The 25,333-nt window shown below is 41.6% G+C and overlaps 2 protein-coding genes across 2 annotated transcripts; both read right to left on the reverse strand.

The window, feature by feature from the left end:
- Positions 1-753: 753 nt before the first annotated feature.
- On the reverse strand, positions 754-14,554 carry LOC104925620 (WD repeat-containing protein 26). Its single transcript, XM_010739283.3, has 14 exons — positions 13,716-14,554; positions 11,563-11,662; positions 10,239-10,295; positions 8,385-8,521; positions 7,281-7,378; positions 7,015-7,171; positions 6,589-6,727; positions 5,854-5,994; positions 5,368-5,487; positions 4,536-4,681; positions 3,873-3,951; positions 3,641-3,770; positions 3,332-3,526; positions 754-3,167 (listed from the first exon to the last, which is right to left on the reverse strand). Exons 1-14 carry the CDS (start codon positions 14,012-14,014, stop codon positions 3,142-3,144), a joined length of 1,824 nt encoding a protein of 607 aa, XP_010737585.1. The 5' UTR covers positions 14,015-14,554; the 3' UTR covers positions 754-3,141.
- A 1,466-nt stretch (positions 14,555-16,020) lies between these two features.
- On the reverse strand, positions 16,021-24,967 carry adcy3b (adenylate cyclase 3b). Its single transcript, XM_027283874.1, has 20 exons — positions 24,099-24,967; positions 23,084-23,233; positions 21,694-21,833; positions 21,443-21,554; positions 21,111-21,238; positions 20,824-20,982; positions 20,577-20,739; positions 20,355-20,462; positions 20,134-20,210; positions 19,735-19,896; positions 19,542-19,629; positions 19,212-19,328; positions 18,334-18,605; positions 18,158-18,239; positions 17,787-17,945; positions 17,315-17,461; positions 17,098-17,214; positions 16,870-16,996; positions 16,656-16,780; positions 16,021-16,547 (listed from the first exon to the last, which is right to left on the reverse strand). The coding sequence occupies exons 1-20, from the start codon at positions 24,777-24,779 to the stop codon at positions 16,365-16,367; spliced, it is 3,297 nt and encodes a 1,098-aa protein (XP_027139675.1). The 5' UTR covers positions 24,780-24,967; the 3' UTR covers positions 16,021-16,364.
- Between the last annotated feature and the right edge of the window lie 366 nt (positions 24,968-25,333).

The following is a 25,333-nucleotide window of genomic DNA, read 5'->3' on the forward strand; positions in this document are numbered from 1 at the left end:
GTAAATAACACATTGAACGCAAAGCCACACATCACCCCTTCCCGCCCTAGCCCAAGGAACTTAGAGATGCTACAGTAAGCCCTTAGTATTCCCCACCCAACCCCTACCCACCACCACCACCACCACAATCATCTCTGAGAGAGAAATAAGACATAGTTAAATCAGAAACAACTCCCTTGGTAAACTCAAGACAAAAGAAGAGTAGACACCAGGATGCATACACACATAGCATTTGCCACCAGCAGGTAAATGATGGGCTTTACTAAAAACTCTTTTTTGGGTTCTTAGTGTGTACGATTTGCCTCAAGTCTTCTGAAATAATGTCGGCTGTGGGAGAGAAGTCCATTCTGCAGTCCGGGAGTTGTGATTTCCAGAGTGTTCATATCAGACCGTGACACACGTAACCTACGCCAGCGTGCCTCAAGCGATTTGGCTTTGATAAGGGTCAGATCAATCAACAATGGCACACCAAGAGAGATTTCGGTCAATTATACAGACATGCGATAAAGAAGGAAACTCTTTAAAGGCGAGGGGTGGATAGTTCAGAACCTGATTTGATTGTAGGTAACACACTTCCTAAAAACTCTTCCCACTCCAATTGGCATGGGTGTTACTGTGCATATTCATTTGTAATAGTAAGTGGTAGATAAAATGCAACTGAAAACAAAGAAAACCAAAAAATATATATATATATAAAAGAAAGATAACAGGGGTTATTAAAGATTTAAAAAAAAAAAAAGAGGACTCCAAATGTCTGGTTATATTTTAATATGATCATACAGGGATAGAGGTCAACCAAAAATGATATAATGTGAACAAAAAATTTAAGTAACAAAAAAGTTCAATAAAAACAGACAGAAAAGCACTGATTTTAAACATGTTTTACTGTATATCAGTCTGTAGCAAATAGTCATTACATACCCTGAAAAAGGGAGGAAGAAAGCTTTGAATGGTGCACTGACCACTGAATAACTTGGCTGGAGAGCAAAGGGGGGGGTTGTTTAATGCTGAACTCTCTCTAAGCTCCAAGAGTGGTACCCTCGAAGTGAGGCTGCTGTGCCTCATATGCGCAAGGTTCAGTTTTTAATAACGTCTACAAGATAATCAGTCACTGCTTTTGGGTGCATAGAGGCATAGTGAGGGAGAATCAATTCCTTTAGCAATCGTCCGGTTCGGGTTTCGAGTCTTTGCCAATGCAAACTTTTTGAGCCATCGGGGCGGCGAGTGTGGTGACCGTAAGCCTGTGAGATCCTTGTGGATTTTATTACAGTAAAGACCACTCAAAGTGCAGTGAGGAGGGAGGGGTGTGTGTGCGTGTGTGTCATACATACTGAAGGAGTTGTGTGCAACTGTATGAACAGGAAGGCAGTTTGTGTGCGCGTGTTTTTAGGACTGCAACAACACTCCCCAACACTGTGGGCTCAGAGGGTGGTTCTGGTTATTGGTGCCTCTTCTCTCTAACTACTCGTCCAATAATTACAATTATTAACCTCTCATATGAAATGACCCTTTGCTAATAACACAACACTTTTACAGCTTTTTGAAACATGCCTCTTAACTTTTCTTTTCCCCGCAAAGATGATACGTTGCCAATAACTCAGTGCCGTTTGAATGCCACGTGGTAAGGAGAAACAAATTCAAATGTAAAAATTAAAGCCCCAGATTAAAGAAAAGTTTTTCTTTTACAAAATGGCTCTCAAGTATTCTTTGTTCCACAGATAGAGGTCCCTATGGGGCTTTGTATAACTTAGAATTGGTTTAAAATCTTTTTTACAATTTTACTAGGAGCATAAAGGAGGGAGGGAGGGTGAATCTTCTGCTGGTGTGAATTGAGCACACATACAAACAAAACAAAAACAACAACACGCCAATTAAACCTGCACCCACAAATGTCAACTCTCACTAATGCGTGCATGCATAATCGCTCTCACTCACACACACTCACACACACTCACACACTCTCTCTCTCACTCTCACTCACACTCTCACACACACAGAGGAGGGGACAGCAGTCACCGGTGTGCAATTCCAAGTTGCACTTGAACTCTTTCCCGTCATCTTTTTGAGAAACGTCCCGACAGAGGGGAAACCCCGCCTCACCGACAACGTCTGATCCCCCCCTCCCCCCACCGCTGACATGTGACCTGCGAATCCCTACTCCTCTTTAGGCAGATGTAACGGAGTTGTGCGGTAGCTAGCTCGACAGAGGGGGGGTTTGGGGGCTGTCAGTTGGAAATTACAGCGACTGTCCTTGTTAGAAGTTAAATTAAGGAATAAAAAGTTTGTTTTCCTAATGTTGAGAAACAGAAAGTGGAATCTTCACGCTAAAGCTTTCCACGGGCACTACTTGAGCTAAGATTCACCTCTTAAATGAGAATTACGCTATGACTATCATAAAAAAATTCCAACATTTAGCATAGCCTTTTTTGAGTTCTTTGTCAGCTGGTCGGTCAGTGTTTTTCGTGATGGATTTTTCAGCCTTTGTCCAACAGATCGAATGCGAAGAATATAGCAAGAGAGTGGGGAAGAGGAAAACATACATACAGAAGAGTTGCTATATCCCTCTATGCACCATCCTCCCCAACAACACCCCACCCATGTCCATGGAGACATTATACAGGTAATGTGAGAGACAAACAGGCAGACAGATGTAGTCCAATGAGTAGGTGGCTGGTCTGCACGGTGTCTGTCCCGAGGCATCACTGGGATGCTCCGAGCTCAAAGGTGGAGGTGGGTTTCCTGGGAAACTCTGGGAGGACCTGGCATGGCTGGTGACCATGTAGCAAGATTGGGGGAAGAAGGGTCAGTTGGAGGAGGAGAACAGCTGTTACAGCTCACCAGTGGATGGCCGTCGTATCCCGCTGGGCATTGACTGGTTTTCCTCTGGGTCAGGATCAGGATTTGGATGAGGGCCTGAATTTTCAGTGTCCGTCATCAACTCCACCAATTTGTCTAGGCCAGCCAGGAGACAAATTATTTCTCACTTTTGTTTTCTCTTTTGTCTTGGTGGTTGTCTTGTGTTTTATTCTTGACTTGTTTTAGGTCGGTGTTAAGATTTTATTCGCCTGTTTGGATTTTGTTTTACTGTAAGATTCTTGGATTGTTGTTAAAGAGAGATGTCATCCGGTCCATGAGTGACCATCAACTGTCCATGTTACTGCAATTCTCTGAAGAGAGAGAAAGAGGGAGAACCTTGTAACACCTTGTAATTCAAGAACATTCAACAGATAGTAAAGTTTCACTATAAAGCTCGCAAGTATATACAATCCATGACCACTTCTGAGCTAACTATGCTTACTTGTACTATGATTAAAACAGATCTGGCTATTACCGTTGAGTCCGTCTGCCTCTTGCGAGTCAAGAAAGGGTGCAGGACCCCAGACACGCACTGTGCCATCATCTGAGGCGGAAGCCATGAGTCCTGGGATGGCCGGGTTCCAGCTCACACAGTTAACGGTGCGTGTGTGGCCTGTTAGCTCAGCAATGGGAAGTTCACCACGGCGGTGCCAGATGTACACTTTGTGGTCTGTGTAGAAGGGACGATGAAGACAACAAAACAGGGGGAAAGATAAAGATATTCAGTACACAGTAGGAAGTACAATGGCGTTATTCCTGTTCATATTTGGCTCTCTGAATGTACCTTCACTGCCACTAGCAATAAAGTCTTCGTTGTGTCCTCCAAAGCAGGAGTGGATGGTGTAGAAGCCTTGGGTCACACCTTGGTACTTCCTCACCAGCACCCGGTCTTGAAGGTCCCACAGGTGCACTCCCTAGAGAAGGTGGTAAAGGAGCAGCCTGTAACTACTGAAATGTACTGCACAGAGTTTCTCGAAACAGACCTTGTTAATGCTGGAGTTTGTCAAAAAGCTTACCTGAGTTGCTACATTTAACAAAGCTAATCTTCCGTTCTTTGAAACAGTAAAAGACATGATAGGGTGGTCCTCCTGTACTCTGTAAAGGACATGTAAACAAAGCACCGGCAGTCAGGTAGAATCATGATAATCATATTTACAATTCAACAGTATGCAAATGTTTGGACAGACCTTGGCTTGCTGGACATTTTTTTGTTGCTGCAGTATCTATTTAAGTATCTAGGAAATTGTAGTTTCCTGGAACTTATTAGTAAACATGACTGAAGTCTGCCTTGTTTTTAGCAGAGAATATGATCAAATTTAAGACGAGAGTGTCCCCAAATCTGTGTAGCACTGTATGTTTTGAAGGCCATGTCAGGTGTCACCTGAGTAGGCATCTGTTTAGGTTGATGTTGGGCAGAGTTATGAGGAAATTACATAAAGTCAACTCTAATTATTAAGCTACAAGTTGTTTCATGTGAACAGATGCAACAACACTATGAGAAGAGTCGGGGAGGTGTCAATCAAGCAGTCTATTCATGTCCTCATCCAAAAAAAATTAATATTTTTCATCTCACCAACTTTTCCACCTCAGCCAATCATAACTTTATGGAGATATTTTGGGTTTCTTTATGTGCATAAAACAGGTGGCATTCATAAGCAAAATGTGCTGTAATTACATACATGTTTCTGTCCGTAAGGTCCTCGAAGTTGTACCCCCGGATACGTTGGTGGGTGTCCGAGGCCAGTACTGCTCTGCCATCACTCAGGCACCACAGGCACTGCACTCTTACGCCCTCCCAGGAGTCCAACAAGTTGCCATCCAGGTCCTGACAACACAGACAGAGCCCTCATCTCTCATTCTTGACAGGCAACATCTTTTTTTAGGAGGATTTATTAGACGCTCTCTCTTTTTTCCTGCTGGGACACTATCACAGTTGCAACAATAAGACAAATAAAAGATAGTAAGGTCAAACTGCACACACTTTATCAAATAAAATAATGAAATAAATAATGACATTTGAAATTAAAATGTTCCTTTCCAGAACATCAACTTTTCCAACAAAATGTGATTATAAAAACACATCCTCACGGGTTTATCGGGTTCATAGCTAGAAAAATCAATATGGGCAAAGTTCCAATTATCTTGAAGCTGCCAGTTTAAGGTCAGCACAACAAATAACAGCTGCTATATATAATATCTATATTATATATATATATATTATATATATATATATATATACACACTGTATATATACTACTCATATAACGGTCTTTCCTTTATTTTAAACCACCTCCGCTGCAAGCACCTCGCTTCACAACAAACCAGGCATTTAGCATGGGTTGACTTTGGATACAGAGCTGATAACAATAGTATAATAATAATAATAATAATAATAATAAGAATAATAATAATAATAATTTCTGAAGATTCTAAAGATGGACATTAAATATTTGAGGAATTTAGTGATACCTGAAAACAATTGAAAATAAAAGAAATAATCTGTCCACTTACACATTGATAAAACTGTCCCCTCTGTCCTCCAGTGACAAAGCGTTTGCCATCGGGATTCCAGGCCACACTGGTCAGACTGTCTTCATGGGACTGCGACATTTTGGTCCGCAGCTCCCCCGTCTGGTCATAAAGCGGATTGGCAGAGAGTGGAAAAAACAGAGGAGGAGAGAAAAATAAGGGGGAAGGGAGACAGCAAGAAGAAACATTAAGTAAGAGAGGGGGAGGGGAGCAAATAAAAAGGCAAAGAAAGAAGAGGGGGAGGGATGGGAGAAGAGGAGGTCATTGAGTACACTCAGCCTACACGGTATCTATGGGAGGCTTAAAGCATGTTTGCCTTTTCCACACGTTCCACTCGTCATCTTAAAGCTTTGATATCACGGATCTATGCTCTCATACACATTTTTTCCCTATCATGCTCACATGGCAAACAGGGCTGGCAGGTGGTTAAGAGGTATCACAAGTATGGGATTATAATTTAAATGTTACCTGAACATTCCAGAGCCACAGCTCAGAGCAGTCGTCAGGTCCACAGGCGATCAGGTAGGTGTCATCGGGACTCCAGGCTAAGTAGGAGACACCGTATGCATGACCCTCCAGGGTTCGCAGCAGCTTTAACTGGTGGCTCTCCTACAAAGAAGATGAAGATGTTTGTGATAAAATAAATTCAGACATATAAAGTCTATGTTGGCAATGGTACTAGGATTACAAGTTTTCAAACTGAAGTCAAACAAAGTGGTTGGAAAAAAGTTCAATAACATTCAAGACAGTGCCACAGGTGTAAGTCCAGTCTGTGTGACATGTGATTTTTTTCCCTATTTCATGTCAACACTAAATCAAAACAACTCTTCATACAAATATTTTCACGAAAGACCCTCAAGGCCAAGCCATCTCTGTGAACAGATGCTATTTGTTCCAGGGTTGTTTTTCAATAGATGTGAGGTGAACGACCACTAGTGCTGATAATAAATCTGAGACATAATCTAAGGCAGACAATGAAAGTATTTCAAAGAGCAGCACATGCTTATATGCATAAAATATGCCCATAAGGGTTTAGAGCACGACCAATAAAAAATAAAAAAGCCAAAACAAATCTGCCTGTAAAAGCCTCGACCACTGCATTCCTGCCGGATAATTTTAGCTGTGGGCTAAAATCATAAAAAAAAAAGAAAGAAAAAAAAGAAAGAGGTAGCCTGGGTTTATTCAGGCATTTTTCACACTCACCGGGTCCACTTGCCAAATTATGACAGTAGTGTCTTTGGAGCCAGTGGCTAGTTTGGTGCCGTCATTTGAGAATTTGCAGAACCACACTTCGTTACAGTGCTCTGTTAGAATCTGTTGGGTGTAACAGGGGAACTGCTTCCTGTAACACGGAGAAAGACCAAAGGTTAAAATCTTCATTGTAACAGTCATCTCCTACTGTATATCATCTATGTCAACATGCAATCACAGTCAAATCAAAAAACAATATAGAAGGGAGGAAACTCGACATGAAACAGAGGGTAATGGGTTGAATTCTGAACATTTAGAAACACGAAGCAAGACTTTGACTCTGCATGTGCAGTCCTGATATTTTTACAGATGCTGCAGTATAATCTACCACAGAGGTCTTGTTGGGCCTGAGCAGCATGCTGGCTGTGCAGCACTAACCTGCTGCAGACATGATCGAGGAGAAGAGACACCGAGTCCAGGTTACTGTCCAGCTTGGTGTTGTGATAGAGGCAGCGGTCCCTCTGCAGCTCCACTGCTTGCCGCAGCAGGGTCTGCAGCCGTCGAGGGGGCAGCATCACAGAAGGGGGCAGATACGCTACAAGGACAGATAAAAGCAGACGAATTAAATTACACTATATGGGTTAATGCATGTTGTAGCGGTGTGGTCATGAAATATGTGTGGCCGTATGGACACGCCTGCTCACTCTGTAATTTGTCCAGCAGTCTGCAGCGTGAGGTGGTGCCCTTGCCCTCCCACTCTGCTTTTGCCCTCAGATCCTCAGCATGGCTACACATCAAGTACCTGCAGGAAGACACAAGCACACAGTTCAAGTAATACAACACACAGTAAATGATATCACAGGGTGAAATTATCACAATAAAAAAAAAAGAAGCAATAATCAACAACATCCGGAACAGATTTAATGTAAAAGAAAACAAACATTGAATAAAACTTGCAGGTATTGTTTCAGGAGTGAGCCAACAGAAACACAATGACAGAGCCAAGGATACATTTGGATACAACCAGCTGATTGACCCGAGACAAGCGGGCAGATCGATAAATGATTTTGTCAATTGAGTGACAGACTGTTAAGACAAACAGACTTGCAAGCAGTGCTGAGTGATCAATGCACACTAATTGATTAGATAATGGATCAGACGAACATGTTTGTTGAGAGCACGGGCACTGTGCATCGATCTGATCATGGATTAGATGATCCTACGGCTACTGATGCTCTCATACTGTGTCAGAAGGACACATATAGTGCAGTACAGTCTGTATATATCAGAAAACTGAATGATTGACAGACTAGAGATCACTGAGAAATAGTGATCCAAACCATTGATTTTTAACATGCTGTGAAAACAATATACACCAGCTCAGTTTAAGATTAAAAACAAACTCATCTTCCCTAAAGATAATGCGTCTCTACTACAAACAAGGAATCCTGTCTTACAATTTACTGTGAAACTTGATAAACAGTGGCTCTGAGACAACATTGAACAATAAAAATACTTGAATTATTTAGCATATTATTTTGGAGTTGACCTGACAGTTAAAAACTGTTCTGCTACTTGAGAGATATGGGCCGTTCCAAAGACTAATCAGCCTTCATTAACAAGTCTGTCTCTACTGTATATAGTTGGCTCACCACCAGCTGTGGTGGGAGCTGTATGATTAGTGATTACAGAGCTATCTAAGAGCTACATGGGTGAGTATCAGTTTGTTGGTGTGTATTTGTGTAGACAGGGTGACCCCGTCTGATGACTGCTGTGAGACAGATGAAATATTAAACTTGTAACAGTACCCGCTAAGTACGTGGATGCGATCTGTGTTGTACTTGAGTGGCGTCAGCTCGCCCCGGAGCACCTGCAGAGCCTCCAGGACTTTGCCGTCCTCCAGATACTCTAGGTACTTCTGCTGCAGTAGCAGGAACTTCATACGCTGCGAAGAAGAAGAAGAGACACACAGAGATGCCAAATAAGTTTAACCTAATACTTAAAAGCTTTTCTATTTCCAGGGGTCATGTCAAAAACTATATAAAAACGCTGTTATCTGCCATCAAAATTTGAAATGGTGTGAGCGTAGTTGTCATTAACATATTTATAGATGTGCCAAAGACATATGGTCGACATCAATAGCCTACCTCCTTTAAAACAGGAGACCACTGGCCAAGTGTTTTTTAGTCTCTGCATTAAGTGATCAACATTTGTGTTACTAAGAGTCTCTGTCTTATCTCAGGTATGCAGTAGGAGCCACAGCCCTGAGTATAGCTGCACATAAATTCAAGAGAACATCCACCCACAACAGTCTAGAAATAAAAAGACTAAAAAAAAGAAAACACACACACACACACTGGCATTTCCTAACTCCCCAACTAGGCCTGTGATATAAGTAAACTGCCTACAAGAGCTGCAACAGAAGTCATGTTGATAGTGACAACGCTACCCTGTTACAACTCAAGACTTAAAATGGCTACCCTCATTGTACATACAGCTGTAAAAATCAACAGCCACTATCTCAATAACCCAACTGGTGATGGCGGTTAGACAGACTTCTGACACAGAGCAGCAGGCACTTGAGTGAGACACATGGGACCATTTTTGAAGCTCATCCTGTCTGCTAATTAGTACACTAGCTGGGGCTAATTAGCCAGAACTGACTCCCATTTCCAAACTAATACTGGAAAGTATGTACTATCGTACAAATTGTCCCTATATACCATTTGGGGGGTGAGCATACAACATTATATACTTTTTTTCATTATGTATTAACAAGAAATAATACAATAAGATCAAGGTGCAAATTTAAAAGTGTTCCTGAAGGTATCTTTCCACCATCTGATTATTTTTTCCCCACTAAATTTACTTACATTGTGCAACGCATGCTAAAATAATGCAGATCAACACCACAGTCCAAAATCAAGCAAATGGCATGCACACCAAAATCTCGAGTAGTCAGTACACTTTTTCGGTTTGGATGCAGCACATACCTAACACCATGACAGAAATACTATTCAGTGTGGAAGGGTTAAAGGTGAGGTCAATATTTAAGCTTTCAGAAATTCTGCTGATATACTGTATTGGTCCTTTGTTTTTTTGTTTGTTACATTTTCAATAAGTATCTCTTCATTTGTTATTCAAATTAAATGTGACAATGATATGTGTTAAACAAAATATTTTAAATGTGAAACTCTCCAGTGGACAATAAAAATAAAAACTGGTTCTAAATATTCCGAACATTTCTTTGACATGTCCGTACTGTAATTTCTTCTTATGTATCTGCTGATATTACACACCAATATGATATATCTGTAACAGCCAGCCAATCAGTAGAGCTCTATTTGCATGAAATACATCAATCAAATCTACAAATCAAAATCTATTTGGAGCTTAATGTTTTAATGAAATGTGAAACTAAAAATACTCAACAACGTGCTTGAACCACTGTTTGCTTAAAAACAACAGAATCATGCACTCATACCCTAAAAACATAATGTGTTGTCCGAGATGCCATCCAGAACATTTTAGCTTTCAGTGTTCCACAACAAGAACCTGTGGCCCTGCATTATAATGGTACCCATTCTAGAAACTCCAGTTGAGCCTCCTAAATGACCAGCTGTCAATTCAGCCCAGTTCAGGTTTGGGCAAGGGGAGCTTACCACAATAGCATTGGGAGAATGCATCAGTGCTCTCAGCTCATTGAGATCATTCTCAGCCTGGACCAAAACAAAAAAGGGGAGGGTGGCAGAGGGGAGAGACAGAGAGAGAAATGGTTAGCTCAGCAGTTTTCATGCATGCACAGAAAAACAAAAACTGATCACATTCGCATTAGTAATATAGATCTTATGGTCACGATCTTGTTTAAGATGAGGATTTAACAATGGAGCTGATGCCCAGTGGCTGTGATCATAATTGGAAAAGACACTACAACGCCTCCATGTCTCATATAAAACTGCCGTCTTTTACTTAAAAAGATTTCTGGAATCAAAACATATGAGCACCTTGTTTACAGTTGGTTTATAGACAACACAAAACTACCCAACGCTTCCAGAAATGTACCACTTTTTGGCTCAAGGCCAGTGTTCATTTTCCCACCCTGCAGTTCTGACACAGGTTAATTATTCCAGAATATTCACAAGGCTGTTTTTAATAGGATGTGTGCTTTTATAAGCTTGGAAATGTTGCAATGAGAGTTATTGCGCAGCGAGAACGGGGTAATACTGCTGAGAGTGTTGATTAAAAAGCCAATTACATAAAAACTCCTTAAAATGTGCTAATATAAACCTAATGTTTTCAAATGCCACATTATTGGGCCTGATGGAGCCCTCAGCACTCTGCAATAATGCTCTGCTGTGCTTTGGGTGTTCTGACAAACATTAATTTTCATCTTTTAATATAATAATGGGCCTTGTTATTTTACAAAAATGACAGACCTTGGTATTCCAGACTTTTGCGTTGACATAATTTTAATGAGTCGTTTTATTTAAACCATTAAAAATGCAAGGCCAGTTGACCAACCAAACATTCTTCTCAAACCACCAGAAGTCAGATTTTCCCCCCGGAGCTCTCAATATTAATAATTATAAGCAGATGAAATATTGCTCTGACAAAGACAATCCATGACATCAAATACATGAATCCTGTGCTTCACCATTAAAGAATCACAGTAAAGCTATGTGCCCAAAAACAAACAGTCTGAGGGCCAAATAGTACTTCAAAAGTAAGAACTGATGGTCAAGAAAACCGTTCTGTTGGTACTGAGTGGTAATTGGTTGAGCTTGTGCAGCTGTGGTCATATGTAGAGCACTTTAAGAACATTGTTTATGCCTCCTTCAGCAAATCCTAACAGGAATCATATTTGCTTTTGTCAGGATATGAGATGATCGTCTGCTGGTTTTCTTTACCACACAGGATTTTTCATTGTACCAATTCCCTGGTATCAAAGTGCTTGCTATTATGTAACCATGGAAACTCAAGACCAACCTTGTCCCACTCCCCCTCCATGACATGGTTGCGGAACTTGGTGGCTGAGGGGTGTTCCAGTCTGCAGCCTGATTCCTGCATCAGCAGGTCCACTGTCTGACTACGGAGACACAAAGAGGGGAAGAAAGAAGTTAGTCTGACATATAGACACAAGACAGCTGGAATAAAAGAAAGGTGAGGGTAACTTTTCAAACGACAAATTAAAACTTGAGTATCAAACATAGATCATATTTACACCCCAGTCAGCACTAAGAAATGTGATCCCATCAGTATGGTGTTGAAAATTTAGGATATGATTATAAGAAGTAGCACCTTTTCTTGATTATCTAATCGCTTGTGGCTCGTCAATAATGTGACTGCCCTGCATTTACAAAAGGGGGGAGATCTGCAGCAATAATTTTAGCACAGGGACAATATTAACGTCATTGGCTGACAATAGGATGAGGGCAATTTCATGGCCAACAATGTCTGGGGGAAGCAGTTGTGTCACGAGAGCATTATTTGTGGAGAGTGGGAGGTTTGCTAACGTGAACAGAGCTCCCACTGCAGTTGACATCATCCTCACAGCCTGTCAACCATGAACCATGACCATCTGTCCAAACACCACCTCTCTACTGAAAACACTCCTCCACCAGCACAAACAGGTCTGCTGCGATGCGTTAGTGTATGTGATAATGAAAGTGGGTTGGGGATGGGGGTGGCTGACACCTTCAGCATGATGACATCATTCTCAGGTATCAATGGAGTGGCGCAGCAGCTCTCTCTGTGTGCGTTGAGCCTCTCATCCAGCTGGCTGCTACACTGATTTCTCTTGCATTTCTCCAGCTGAAATGTAGGGGCTCTGTTTCATACCATACCATGTATGCCCCCCCCCCCAAACCTTCCATGACCCACCCTCTTTGTAAACATTGCATGTTGTGCTGCCTTTTATAATGCCTTGCAATACTTCCACAGCTGGATACCAGAGATCTGCGGATGTCTTGCTATCCAACACAGTGGCTGCCACAGACACTTTGAAGAAGAAGAAGAGCTAGACGTGCATTTCTTGAAAACCACCACTATGCTATTATTAGATTCAAATACAGGCATCCATCTAAAAAAAAAAAAAAAAAAAAACAGCTGGTAGAAAGCGCATTCTTCAGCCGCCATAAAAAACGATCCTGTTGAATCCAGGAGCAGAAGTGTCACCCACGGTATTGACTGCTGTCTTTAAATAAATACACGGCCCTATGTTTGTGACTGACAAGAGAATGAACATCCACGGAGAAAAGTTCATAACTGTGCAATAGTGTGATAAATAATATGACAGCTCAAGACGGGTGCACTCTGAATACTAAAATAACCAGAGCAGTTATCATAACCATGTTAGTTATTACACTGTGGCCGACCTATTAATGTTCCCACAGAGGTCTTGTAAAAAAAAAAAAAAAAAAATCCCGATGCAGCTAAGCTGGAAAACGAAGAAAAACCAACAGGCATGCTGGTGAAAACCCGCACATTAAACATTTCATCCGCATTTTTTCCTCTCTCTCTCTCTCTCTCTCCTCGCAATAGAGACGCAAAAATATCCACTCGATAATCGTGTTTGTGCTTCATTAGGAGGCTAAATCAAGCTCCTCCATTCGCATGACATTGATTTCATTTGCTGGGTTTTACAAACCATAACAAAAACAGCCTGTGAATAAACGTTACTAACGTTTAGATGATGTAATGCCTTTTTCTTTTTTCTTTTTTTTTTTTTTTAACTCAGTGCGAAATCTATAACGTTTAATAACGCATCATGGCGCTGCCGCCGTATAAAGCACGCTTCGCAACCTACAAAAGATGAGTAAAAAAAAAATGTTAGTGAGTGTTTAGTGTTTGTGTGAAGGTTTTACAGCACCACAGCGCAGGCTAGTGCTGTTAGCCGTCCAGCTAACTGTTATTGTGCAAGATGGACCCCTTCTTTCTACCAACTGCCGAGCTCGGAGGCTAACTACCCCATCCCCCCATGTTTGTGTCTGTCAAGCGCACTAATAGCGCTTTAAACCAGCTGCTATTTCGCAGTCTTCCCCCGCATGCGAAACACCAGTAACGGAGATCACAACTCGTATGTCCAATGCTAACGGTTAGACGCATTTGTAGTTTGTTTTTTTGACTTTGAATAAACTTACTTCAGCCCAAGTCCGTGGAGATGTTGCCCTATTAATCGTATGACATCTTCCTCCGCCTGCGATAGTCGTTTTTTCTTTTTCAACGAGCCGACCTCCGAGCTCGAAGCCGTAGCCGAAGTCCCCGAACCGGGACCGGTTGAAGACCCGTTACTGGTGCCGACGCTATTCCCGTTGTCTGTGCTGGAGAGAAGCCCGTTGGAGTGGGTTCCACCGGCCGAGGATGACTCCCCGTTTTGTGCGCTGTTAAGGCAGGAGAGCTCCGAGGATTCTTGTCCCTGTCCTGCCCCGTTTGCCTGCATGCTGCTGCTGAGGTTGTTGACTACACTTCGGTTAAAGAGGATGGCAGAGGTGGCTTGAGAGTGTGGAGAGTGTGTAGCAAGTCCTAAGACAACTCCGGACAGGCCTGTTACAACTGCTGAAGCCCCGGGCTCTCCTGCTCCCTCCGCCGCCGAGGCTCGGTGCTTCTTCCGCGGGGGCGGCGACGCTCCGCCGGTGTCCGAGTCGGAGGAGGAGGAAGCGGAGGCCAGAGTTTCCTCACCGAGAGCGGCCGTGGTTAGAAGCCGGCGGAGCTCCGGGTGGGAAATGAAGGTTAAGCTTCCAGATTTGAGGCCTCGTTGTCGGGCTCAGAGCGGACTGTCACTGTCAGTTAGCCCGTTTTTGTTGTTGTTTCTCTCAAAACAGCTGCAGCTCTAATGGAGTCCTGACGCCCTGACGTAACCGGAAATTCCTACACTACCAGGCTTCCGGGTAGAATTATAATCCATGGGTGGCGCATGAGAATTTAGTTAGCATAATAATTAACTGATAACAATAACACACCACATTAAAATTCATGCATGTCTCCAGAGACTTCACTTTAATATATCCGGATTTCCAAAATTAACATAATGCGTGACCAGCTTTTACATTTCTAACTAAACTACTCTCATATCAATAAATCATGTAGCCCCAAATTAATTATCTCCAAGGATAATAGAGACTGTATCTCCATAGACATCTTTAAAAAAAACAAAAACTTAAGACATTTTAGCGTGGCTTTTATTTAAGGTGGCTCGCGATTTACTGCTGAGGTTTCAACCTAACTCACTTATTTGCTTTTTATGGGCTTTTATTTATTATAAGTTTTATAATTGTATGGTGTCATTTTATTTATGTATGATATATTCTGCTGGATTCTATTCATTGTTGTCTATTTCTGTTTTTATTTGCTCTATGAAGCACTTTGGGCTGCATGTATGCATGAAAGGTGCTATATAAATAAATAAAGTTGGGAGTTGGAGTAGGACGTAGGTGGGGTTTTCATTTTGGATACTTGACGTGACTACTAAAATGAAAATATTAGACACATGATTACAGAAAAATAAAAGCAGCAACAGCTAGTCCTGACTGAAAAGTTGTGGTAAACATAAAACTCACATAAAAAGGAGTCACACATCTATCACCTTCATCTGTATATTCATTCCAGTCACCTTAAAAAAACCTTAAAAATCATCATCGTCATCACCATCATTATTATTATTAATATTATTCAATTATTGTATGAGTGTCCTTATTAACCTCATTATTATTTGCATTACCATTTTAATTTGGCTAATTATTTGTATAGAAATACATCATTTCTATTTTAGTGTATAGTCTAAGTGCAGCCTGCACAATAAGATTTTTTCAACTAAAGCTTGCAGGAGAAGCTGCAGACAAAGGATGATCACGGTTTTGTTGCTACCATATGTTTAAATGATTTCATAATTAATTAAAGAGTAACAGGTAACAAGTAGCCAGAGAAACACTCACTGTATTCATAATTAGATCACCGATCAGTTCCAGTTACCAATCAGACTAAATGAATGAATGAATGAATGAATGAATGAACAGTTTATATCTTTAGCATGTAAACATAGTAATACAAACATGCAACATATTTTATGCATAAGGCTAGCATTTAAAATATAAATTGAAATTTAATGATGTTTTTAAACTGCCATGCTCCACCTCAACAGATATTTCTAATCATTTTGCCCGATTAGGGTGTGGACAGGCTATACTGTTGTTATTACTAAGGTGGGGCAACTTCCCATTCCTACTGATTCCTTAAATGTGTTGGCCATATAGAGCTTCGCCCACCTTCAACATGGCGTCCAGAGCATAAATTTAATCTGTCAGAATAATTGATAACACCTGTGTGCTGGGCTTTTAAATCCACTATTTGGTCATTTAACAATAAAAGCTATATGCAGATGACTTCTGTAGAATCCATTTTAAGCACAACGTGTTAACCAACCAAAATAATCTCAAAAATGTAGTGCAAACATGATTTATTAACACAGTATAAATACAGTGTGATTAAGATACGTTATTTTACAAAACTTGAGCTCAAGGTAAAACAACAAATGAAAAGTAATTTATACGTCTGTTCAAAGCTTGTAATTCTCATAGCACTCTGTGAATCAAGTGCAAAGTGATACAATCTGTAATGCAAGAACTCTGTGAGATTGTCAACTGTATTCCTGAATTTTGTACTATTTTGTTGTGTTGGTCTACTTCCATATGCTTTACATTGCTACAGAGCTTATGAAAAAGATCTAGGTAAACATCCTGTGTATATGAGAGAAAGTGGCCTTGTTTTAGTGATGTTTCACCAAGTGAAAATAGTCAAGAAAGGTCTGCAACTTGGTGTGGAAGGGCAGTGGTCACTGGACCGTCGTTGCTACTGGGTTTGTCTTTTCCTTTCATGAAAAAGGTTAGCAGCTCCCCTTTCCCTTTGACAAATATAGGCCCTCTCCGGATGAAGCGGAAGCCATAGTCCTTCAGGATGTCATAGCAGTCTTCCACCACCTGAGGGCAAAGCAGGACAAAAGAGATACATTCAGAAGTGAGCATGAAATAAGAAAAGAGAGTAATAACTGGAAATATTAGAGTGTGGTGTTTTTGCGTTTGTGCAACCTGGATGTTTCCCATCACTCCGGTTGACTCCATTCTGCTGGCTACATTGACTGTGTTGCCCCAGATGTCATAGTGAGGTTTACGAGCTCCAATTACTCCAGCCAAAACTCCCCCCTTATTCAGACCTGAAGCGGATCAACGTGGAAACATGAACATACACACACGTTTGCAAATGTGCACACAGACTGGCCTACACACACTTAGATATACTAACCAATTCGGAGCATGAAGTTGTTGAAAGACTGTTTGTTGAGGTTGTTGAGGGTGACTTTCATAGCCAAGGCAAAGTCTGCCAGGTCAGAGAGGTGCTGCCAGCGCTCAATCAGGGACTGATCCTCTGGCTGTGGAACAACAGTACAACTAGTTACCAACACCATCATATGAAGCACCAGCTAAGACAAAACAGAATGTAATGAGGTATTTGTAAGATATAAGCTGTCACCTTGAGGTTGCTGTATCCGTTTGTGTTGCTCTCTGGAGTGAGTCCTGAAGCGGCCATGTAGGTGCTTCCTATTGTCTTAATCTTAGTGATGCAGCGGAACTCATCTCTGTCTAGTAACTGGTGGAGAAAGCCGACATTGTTTAGTCGAGCGGGGCTGTATGCTTGTAAAGTTCTCAATATGTACAACCAGCCTGGACAAAACAATGCTGGGACTCACGCTGTCAAAGTCTGAGATTATCTCATTGAGAATCCTGAGACACTCAAGGCCACCGTTGTTGATGCTCTCTTCAGTGTAGAAATCAGAAAAGTTGGGGATGGAAGCAAACATCACGCCTATTTCACTGTAAGACTGGCTGTATAGCTCCTACAAATGACACATGGCAAGACGTTAGTTTGCCAATTGCTTTTCTTTGATAAAAAAAACCTTTGATGATTGAGAATTCACCAGAAGAAAATCTCTAATATGTAATTATGGAACCAACCACAAGATGGCACTGATATACAATGAACTGCAGATGGTGCCAGCTAACAAAGGTATATTAGATTACTTAATCATGCTGCCTGACATTTCTCCTCCTCCTGCCTGTTATCCCTCGCTCATGTCGTTTTGTTCTTCCTGTTCTCACTGCCCCCAAAACTCCCATACATACTATAAATCATACTGCAACTTGGCACATACTCATGTGTACCTCATCTCTCTTCTTAGAGCCCAGGAAGTGTTTGGCCACATGCTCCGGCAGCATGTTGGTGACCAGTGCTTCGTTCCAGCGTCTCATCTCAAACACCCTCTCCTTCTGGTCGTGCACACCGATCTTCCACAGGAACAGCTTCCTGGACTGACGCTCCAACTACACACACACGCACACCAGAAGGAAATTAAAGTTTTAAAATATTAAGTGAGTTATTTGGAGAGAAAAAAAAAACACCCAATGTGATAATTGCTTTGGCCTGTCACAGGAAGCTTTCCTCTGTAGGTGCTGCCTCTCAAGGCTGTCGCGGACAGACTGTGGGTCAGTAAAGTGTGATACAGTGTGGGTGTGAAGCAGAGAAAGTGACTCACGTGGCGGGCAAAGAAGTAGAAGCCAATCATCATAACGATGATCATCATGGTCATGAGGTATTTGGATGGCACTATGGATGTTCTGGAAAAACAAAGATAGAGGCAGGGTAATGATGATACAACCATCACTTTCTGTTGTTCATGAATGAAACTTTTTGTTTTGGTCTGTTTCTCACCTGTATGAGGCAAACTGTATATAGTCATACACATCATATATGTCCCGCCAACTATAGATATTAACAGCTCCAGTTGCTGTGACTACCAGCACCATGAGGCCCAGTTTGATCAGGTGGCTGACCTGTACCAACATGGCGGCAGCGATGAGCGACATCACAGCCATGAAGCTGTAGTGTTTTGGATTCTCTGCGCAGCCTCGGTCACCGAATGACTCCAACACGGGGCCTGAGGTGCTGTTAAAGACTCGAAGGGACGGCGGGACACAGCTCAACTGCGACATCAGAGATTAAATACATAAGTCACTTCCAGTAAACATCTGTTATGTACAGAGTCAGTTAGTTTATCTAAACAAACTATACATATAAAAATGAAATATATAAATTAAACAATTTTTTTTTTTCAAGTATTTTTGTCCAAGTGTGACTGTCACCTCCACATGACAGCTGAGACAGAAAAGCTAGAGACATCCTCTATTCCTGTCAGACCTTGTAGGCAGCAGTGTGTGTAACATTCAGCCCCTGTGGGGCCGGGACAAATGAGCCGACAGGCAACGAGACAGACAACTAATGGACCCCACAGGGAACATGTAGTCAGACACATAAAAGGCGGTGATAGTTTGATGAGGACAAAGTGGAAACACAAATGGAAACATGCATGCACACACACATAAACACACACACACACACACACACACACACACACACAAACACACACACATGAAAATATGCTATATCTACATATATCGCAATCTATTTTGATTTTAAGTTAGAAATGATAAAATATAAGAAATATAAATTAATCATATTGTGTGAGAAGACATTCTCACACACACACACACAATGTAGTGGATTTGTATCAAAGTGTCTCGAAGTCGTACCATGTCAGCGATCACAGCCATGGTGAGAACAAATATTGCCGCCATGGCCCATGTGTTTCTGGCCCATCGTGTATGATCAATCCACATTGAGAAAGACACCAACCTCTTAGAGAACATCTGTGACAAACAAACAATGTCATTATCCAAATAAAAAAGACACCAAAGGTGTTTTTTAATTTCTAAGATTAAATCGGCCTCATGTCACAAATGTAATGTTGTCTTTCTCATCAGAAGTAGCTGTAAATTGTGTTGTTAAAGATCTTGAGCCAAAAACATTGCAAAGCGCTGATTAAAGACGTTGTTCAACGGATACTAATTTTGTTTTCTCACCCTGGGGTAGATGGCAGCCAGGGAGCACAGTGTGAGGATAAGCAACAATACCTCTCCGATTGCGAGAGTCACATAGTTCACATACAACCTGGAACAAGAACACACATCTTCAGTCAGTCTTGATTTTCATACAAGTGTGTCTTAAATACTTTTTATAAGATGAAGCCTGACAAAGTAATATATGTGAACTCACAGTGGGTCTATGAACACCTCCATTGCTGTAATGAAGAGGAGCACTATGATGCAGCAGCAGAAGGCCGCTCCGCTTCGTTTCTCCTTCTCTGAGGAGTAGTGCTCCTCCAAATTCCAGTCTACAAACCGCAATGACAGCGGGTTGATCTTGTGATCCTTCATTCTGTGGAGAACACAGATTGATATAACAATAGAGAAAAAGCCTTTAAGGTGATTAATGAAATGACTGAGGACAGATTTACTTGCAATGCCTATATTTTACTTCACAACTGAACATATTTCTATCCAGTTTTTGCTTATCTCTCCTGCTTTAAAATTGCAAAATCAACTTTCACGTTCTCTCTTTCAACTCTCGTGATCCTTGTCTTTATTTTCTTTTTTATTTATCTCATCTTCTTACATTTGCTGTGTTTCTCTCTCTAGTAGCTCCTGCTGCAGTCGTCTGTTGATCACTTGTCCCTCCACTATCTTATTCCTCTGCAAGCAAGACAGGAAAGATGAGAAAAGCTTATGATTGTGTGTCTGTTTCTATGCATGGACATCAATACACTCTTTCCACACCGATTACTTTAGATCCACGTTTATGGTTGACAGCAAATAAAGACATTCATCATAATTCACCTCCTGTTTAGACTCAGTGGGTGTGGATTGGGGTGAGGCTGCGTTCCCATTGGTTGTTGTAGTGTTGATCAACTGGTTTGAATTTCTGTTGGACAATGTACCTGGTTTCTGATGGAGGAGCAGCATGAAAAACATCTGTTAATGTGATTTGAATAAAAATGTAAACAACAACAACAAATGCTTTTTATTTCATGTAAATATGACGATGGTTGTGGTACTCACATTTCCGCTGAATACATTTGCCATCTGTTTACTAGACACAAGAACCAAGTAAGTGTTGATGCCTTTCTCCAGCAGGTACTCGCACCTCTCTCCACCATCCCCCGGCTCCAGTTCAAACTCTCCGTGCAGACTGTCCTTAGTGGTCTGGGAAATATGCACCCTCCTGTGTCGTACACAAACCTCTTAAAAATAAAATGCATAAAAGATTTTGATTTCTCACCATGAAAATAAAATATTGTTCTCCTACCCAGGAATCCCTCCAGACTCCATCTTATTGGCCACAGTAACATCTGTGGACCAAACATCAAACTGCCACCTCTTCTGTCCGAGCACTCCTCCCAGCACGGTGCCCGTGTGAACGCCCACACGCATGTCCACTTCGGTTTTTGTCTTCTCTCGCACGTACCTGGAGCAAGAGGGGAAGCCTAAAGTTGCATCTTTGATGATTTTTTTCTCTTTACGTTCTTACATATTCATAATATACCCCTTTTAAATTGTGAAAGTGACAGTTGTGAAGGTAAAACCACTACTTACGAGATGGCTTCCACCATAGCTAGACCCATCATTATGGAGCAGGCTGCATGGTCGTCTCTGAAGTCAGGGAGACCACAGATGCAATAGTAGCAGTCTCCTAGGATCTTGATTCTCAGTTGGTGATATTTCTGCAAGATGTGCATATTTTAAAAAGTGTAGCAAAGCAAAACATTGGTGATTTCTAGAAAGAACTAATTATAAATAAAAAGCATGCAATCATCAGGAATAGAAAACATCAACATCCTCCTACTAATAATATACCATAAAGTACATCGTTTTGTTCGAATGCAAGTCATGGCTTTGAGCGATTTGGTAGAAAAACACACACTCACTGCAGCCAGTTTATCGAAGCGGGCAAACAGTTCATTAAGTAGCTTTACGAGCTCCTGGGCACTACAGGATGAGGACAGCTGGGTGAAGCCCACTATGTCAGCAAACAGGATACTGGAACAGAAGTGAAGAGGTTGCAGTGTAACTGTACTGTACAAGCTGTAAAATTCTTTCCCATAACAATGATCATTAAGAGCTTTGGAAACTAAAAAAAAAAAGAGAGAGAGATAGGAGCTGATTTTGTGATCCTGACCTGACGTTTTCATGACGATACATGTACATGGTGTTGAACTGCTGCTGCTGCTGAACATCTTGCTGATTGGCCTGGTTCTTCATGCCCTGCAACATCTCATCAGCGATGTGTTTGGGCAGGATGGACAGTAAGAGTTCCTCCTACATGGAGACACAGATTTGTCAGATCATTTTATTTGTTTATAAAGCTCTAAATGGTCTTGGTCCCAACTATTTTATCAGATTTGCTTTTAACTCGTGAACTCTCAGGTCTTGTGGTAGTGGCCGTTTATATATAATTTCTTTTTCTTTTTTTTTAACCTGCCTCGGGTGTTTCCTCACTGCTCACTCACCAAGATAACTTCTCAGCTTGTGTTTTTGCTTATAAAGGAGGGTGTGTGGCGGCAATTTTATTATGTGATGTCTGTGTGTGTGTGTGTGTGTGTGTGTGTGTGTGTGTGTGTGTGTGTGTGTGTGTGTTCATAGCATGACTGAAGCAGTAAATAGATCATAGCAGGCCTCTAGAGATCGTGTCAACTGATCAGATGTGTTCTGGTTGGCTGGTTCTCCTTGTCTTTAAGCAAAACCCCAATTAAAAAGGCACTTTGGGAATTCTATATCCACTTTGCTCTGTTTTTTAAAATCTCTTATGTGTCTTCACCTTCATCTACACACCACCATCTATTAACCATCATTACCAGCCTTGTCAAAGTCAGAATTGTGAAAAGAATGTGAGGAGTGTATCAGCTAGAAGAATTAAAGGAATAAAATAAAGTCTGGAGACAGTTAGATTGGATTATTTTTGACTTGAATAAATTAAAGGTATGCATTAGTATCAGCTTTCAAATAATGGCACCCTTATGGCATGAGAATAAAATGGCTTTCATTGCCAGTTTATTCACAGTTTATTGCACTGAAAATGAATAACATTTATCCACCACTGGAGCGCAAAATGGTTTGTTTAATCTTTCATTTATGTGTCACTCCTTCACCTTCCAGCCTTGATATTTAATAGCCTACTTACTACTCAGTTAGGTCAATTAACCATAAACAACATTCTCATTGTGGAGAAAGAGCACAGTAAAAACAAAACATAATAAAACAGTAAAAACTCATTTCCTCCCATCATTTTGCTTTAAGGTTCTGTTGGTTGTCACAGAGCTTAATCTGGCTGTATTATGTCAGGTCCCTGACGGTGGCTCTGCTCGTGTAAACAACAGTCCCTCTAATCAACCTGCCCTGAGCCGAGCAAAACATGCTGTAATTAGGCCGCACAGAGTGTTCTACCTCACAGGTGTATTTGTGTGTTTGTGCATGTCTGTGTGTGTTTGCCCCAAATAAGAAAATGTATTATCTCATTAAGCAAAGTGTACGTGTGTGTACGTGTGTGTGTGTGTGTTTGCTCCACTTACCTGCTGGGTGCTCTGCTCCTCCAAGGTGAGTTTGACCTCTAGAGACTGACGAGCCTCCAAAAAAGCTGTCCTGTACTTCCTGTCCTCCATGTAGTATGACATGACACCCACCATGGCTGCACACAGGTACAGCATCACGTTGGCTAGGAGCTGAAGAGAGAAGATGCATGTTTGTGTAGATACAGTATATGTGTGGTGGTTAGTTTCCTCATATCACAACCGCCATCTATATTTCTGAGTTCAGTGCACAGGGATCAGTCAACAAGAGGGTGGCCCTGTGGAAAACCCTGAAACTCTCAGGTTTTGCACATGAGCTTTAAATTTAGGTGAATCAGCTGGATTCATATTTTGTATGGTGTATTTTTAGCAACATTAAAATGTATACTTATAATAAACTTTTATACTTTAAAACTCAGTTCTGATTGGCTGCCTATAAAAATAAAAGTAGTATACATACATATAATGGGAAAATTGAAAAATAAGTGACTCAATTGACTAGTGCGAGTAAAACTGCTCTAATTTTTGTCTCCATTTCACAATTTACTTTACATTTGACATTTACTCTGGGGTGTCATGTGTCACATGCCACAAAACATACAGTTGATGGCACAAAATGCCTTATGTGCCGTGTATAAAGTCAGTTATCGTGCCACTGAATGTATGTGGTGCCACAAAATGATGTCAATTACTTTAAAACAAGTATAATTGTGACTAATTTACTTTCACAATACCATAGTGGCCATATAACCTGTTAAAGTGTGACAAAATTGTGCACAAAACGTATTTAGAGCATTGTTTTTCGTGCAAAGTTACAGGTCTTCTTCAATCTGACACAAAGCCAACACATCTCCACCTGTCTTTAACACCTGCTGGTAGTCCTATTATTCCCTGAAACAGTGGTTCCTAACATCTTTGGCCTCAAATAAAGTGTGCATGACTCTCCACACCTGTGTGACCACCTGTGACACTTTCAGCCTCTTTCATTCTTTGAGTTGGCATTCATCACTTTATTTACCTGTCTCACCAGCATGGGCCCCTGCAGGTTATCATCAAACCTTTGAGCCACAGTCACCCCCAGTACGAGGGTGTGTATCCCACATGAGAGGGCCGTGAGCAGGAGCAGGGCCACCAGGTTCAGTGGAAGAGTTAAAAAGCTGGAGAAACTGAAAAAAGCCTGCCAGCCCACAGAGTCACTGGCATGGGGGAAACGCTCGTAGTTCAGTCCCATGTAACATAAAACGTGCACGGCGACCATGAACCACAGGACGTACGGCACTGCTCCCCGTGAGACCGGTGATGTGGGGAGCTTCTGCAGCCAGCACAGCACGTACAGCACAATGTCCGCAGCCAGCCCCACAGCTGCAACCACCACCATGGCCAGTTTGTCTTCTGTGTACACCACCGCGCACATGATGATGATGAAGCTGTTGAAAAGAGCAGCGAACATCACCAACACCAACAGGTTCTCCTGTCTCTGTCGTCGGAAGTAGCTCTGGTAAAGTCTCTCCAGTGATTCGGGTGTGAAAGTGAGGCGCACTGCGCGCGGCAGGCAACGGCAGCAGGTCGACTTGAGCACGGTCACTTCACGCGTCCGAGCCGCTCCATGGCTGGAGTCACTGGGTACCTGCACTGAGTACTCCACTGAGTACTCCGCAGACTGCTCCGTGTCTGTTGCGTGGACCCGGTTCAGGGACATGTTTGGTGGTTTAATAAAGGTAATCCTCTTTGTTTAGGAAGTAATACTGCTGTGCAAGAAAATTCCTGAAGTGCACAGAATGTGTCCCATCTTTGTGATACTTTTGGAAATAATTATCAAGCTTTTAATTTTGTGCAAACCCACCCATCATTTAAAAAACAAAAAACAAAAAAACAAAAAAAACATTGCAGTGCAGAATAATTCCGTCCTCAGGTGTGGAGCACCATTTCAAAGACCAGTCTCACCATAGGTATCCATATCCACAGTGAACCGTTGCTTACCTTTTTAAATTGTTATCATGTTTTTCATTGTATGCCATGATTTCTTAAAAGTGTATCAGAATCTCAGAGCAGACCTGGAGCTGCTGCTCTGTCTCCAGGCTGTTTCAGTGGAAAAACTTCTTGCAACCTCTTCTTTCTTGCTGCTGAGATCCTGTGTGCTGCCATGGTAGACCAACAAATCCCTGAGCTACAGGTGGATATCCATTTGCATGCAACATATATTTACAGGCAGGATAATGTGAGTACATAAATATGCAAAAGATGCACAAATAT

The sequence above is a fragment of the Larimichthys crocea genome, chromosome XI (genome assembly GCF_000972845.2).
Source record: "Larimichthys crocea isolate SSNF chromosome XI, L_crocea_2.0, whole genome shotgun sequence".
Taxonomy (NCBI): Eukaryota; Metazoa; Chordata; class Actinopteri; family Sciaenidae; genus Larimichthys; species Larimichthys crocea.

Excerpts from the sequence above, each read along its gene's own strand:
- LOC104925620 (XM_010739283.3), bottom strand. The coding sequence starts at position 14,014 with ATGCAGGCAAACGGGGCAGGACAGGGACAAGAATCCTCGGAGCTCTCC. Across the intron at positions 7,379-8,384 it reads CGCATCCACGTACTTAGCGG|GTACTTGATGTGTAGCCATG; the intron begins GTACTGTTACAA and ends GTCTTCCTGCAG. Across the intron at positions 7,172-7,280 it reads ACTGCTGGACAAATTACAGA|CGTATCTGCCCCCTTCTGTG; the intron begins GTGAGCAGGCGT and ends CTGTCCTTGTAG.
- adcy3b (XM_027283874.1), bottom strand. The coding sequence starts at position 24,779 with ATGTCCCTGAACCGGGTCCACGCAACAGACACGGAGCAGTCTGCGGAG. Across the intron at positions 20,740-20,823 it reads GAGTCTGGAGGGATTCCTGG|GAGGGTGCATATTTCCCAGA; the intron begins GTAGGAGAACAA and ends TGTACGACACAG. Across the intron at positions 16,997-17,097 it reads ACGGATACAGCAACCTCAAG|CCAGAGGATCAGTCCCTGAT; the intron begins GTGACAGCTTAT and ends GTTGTTCCACAG.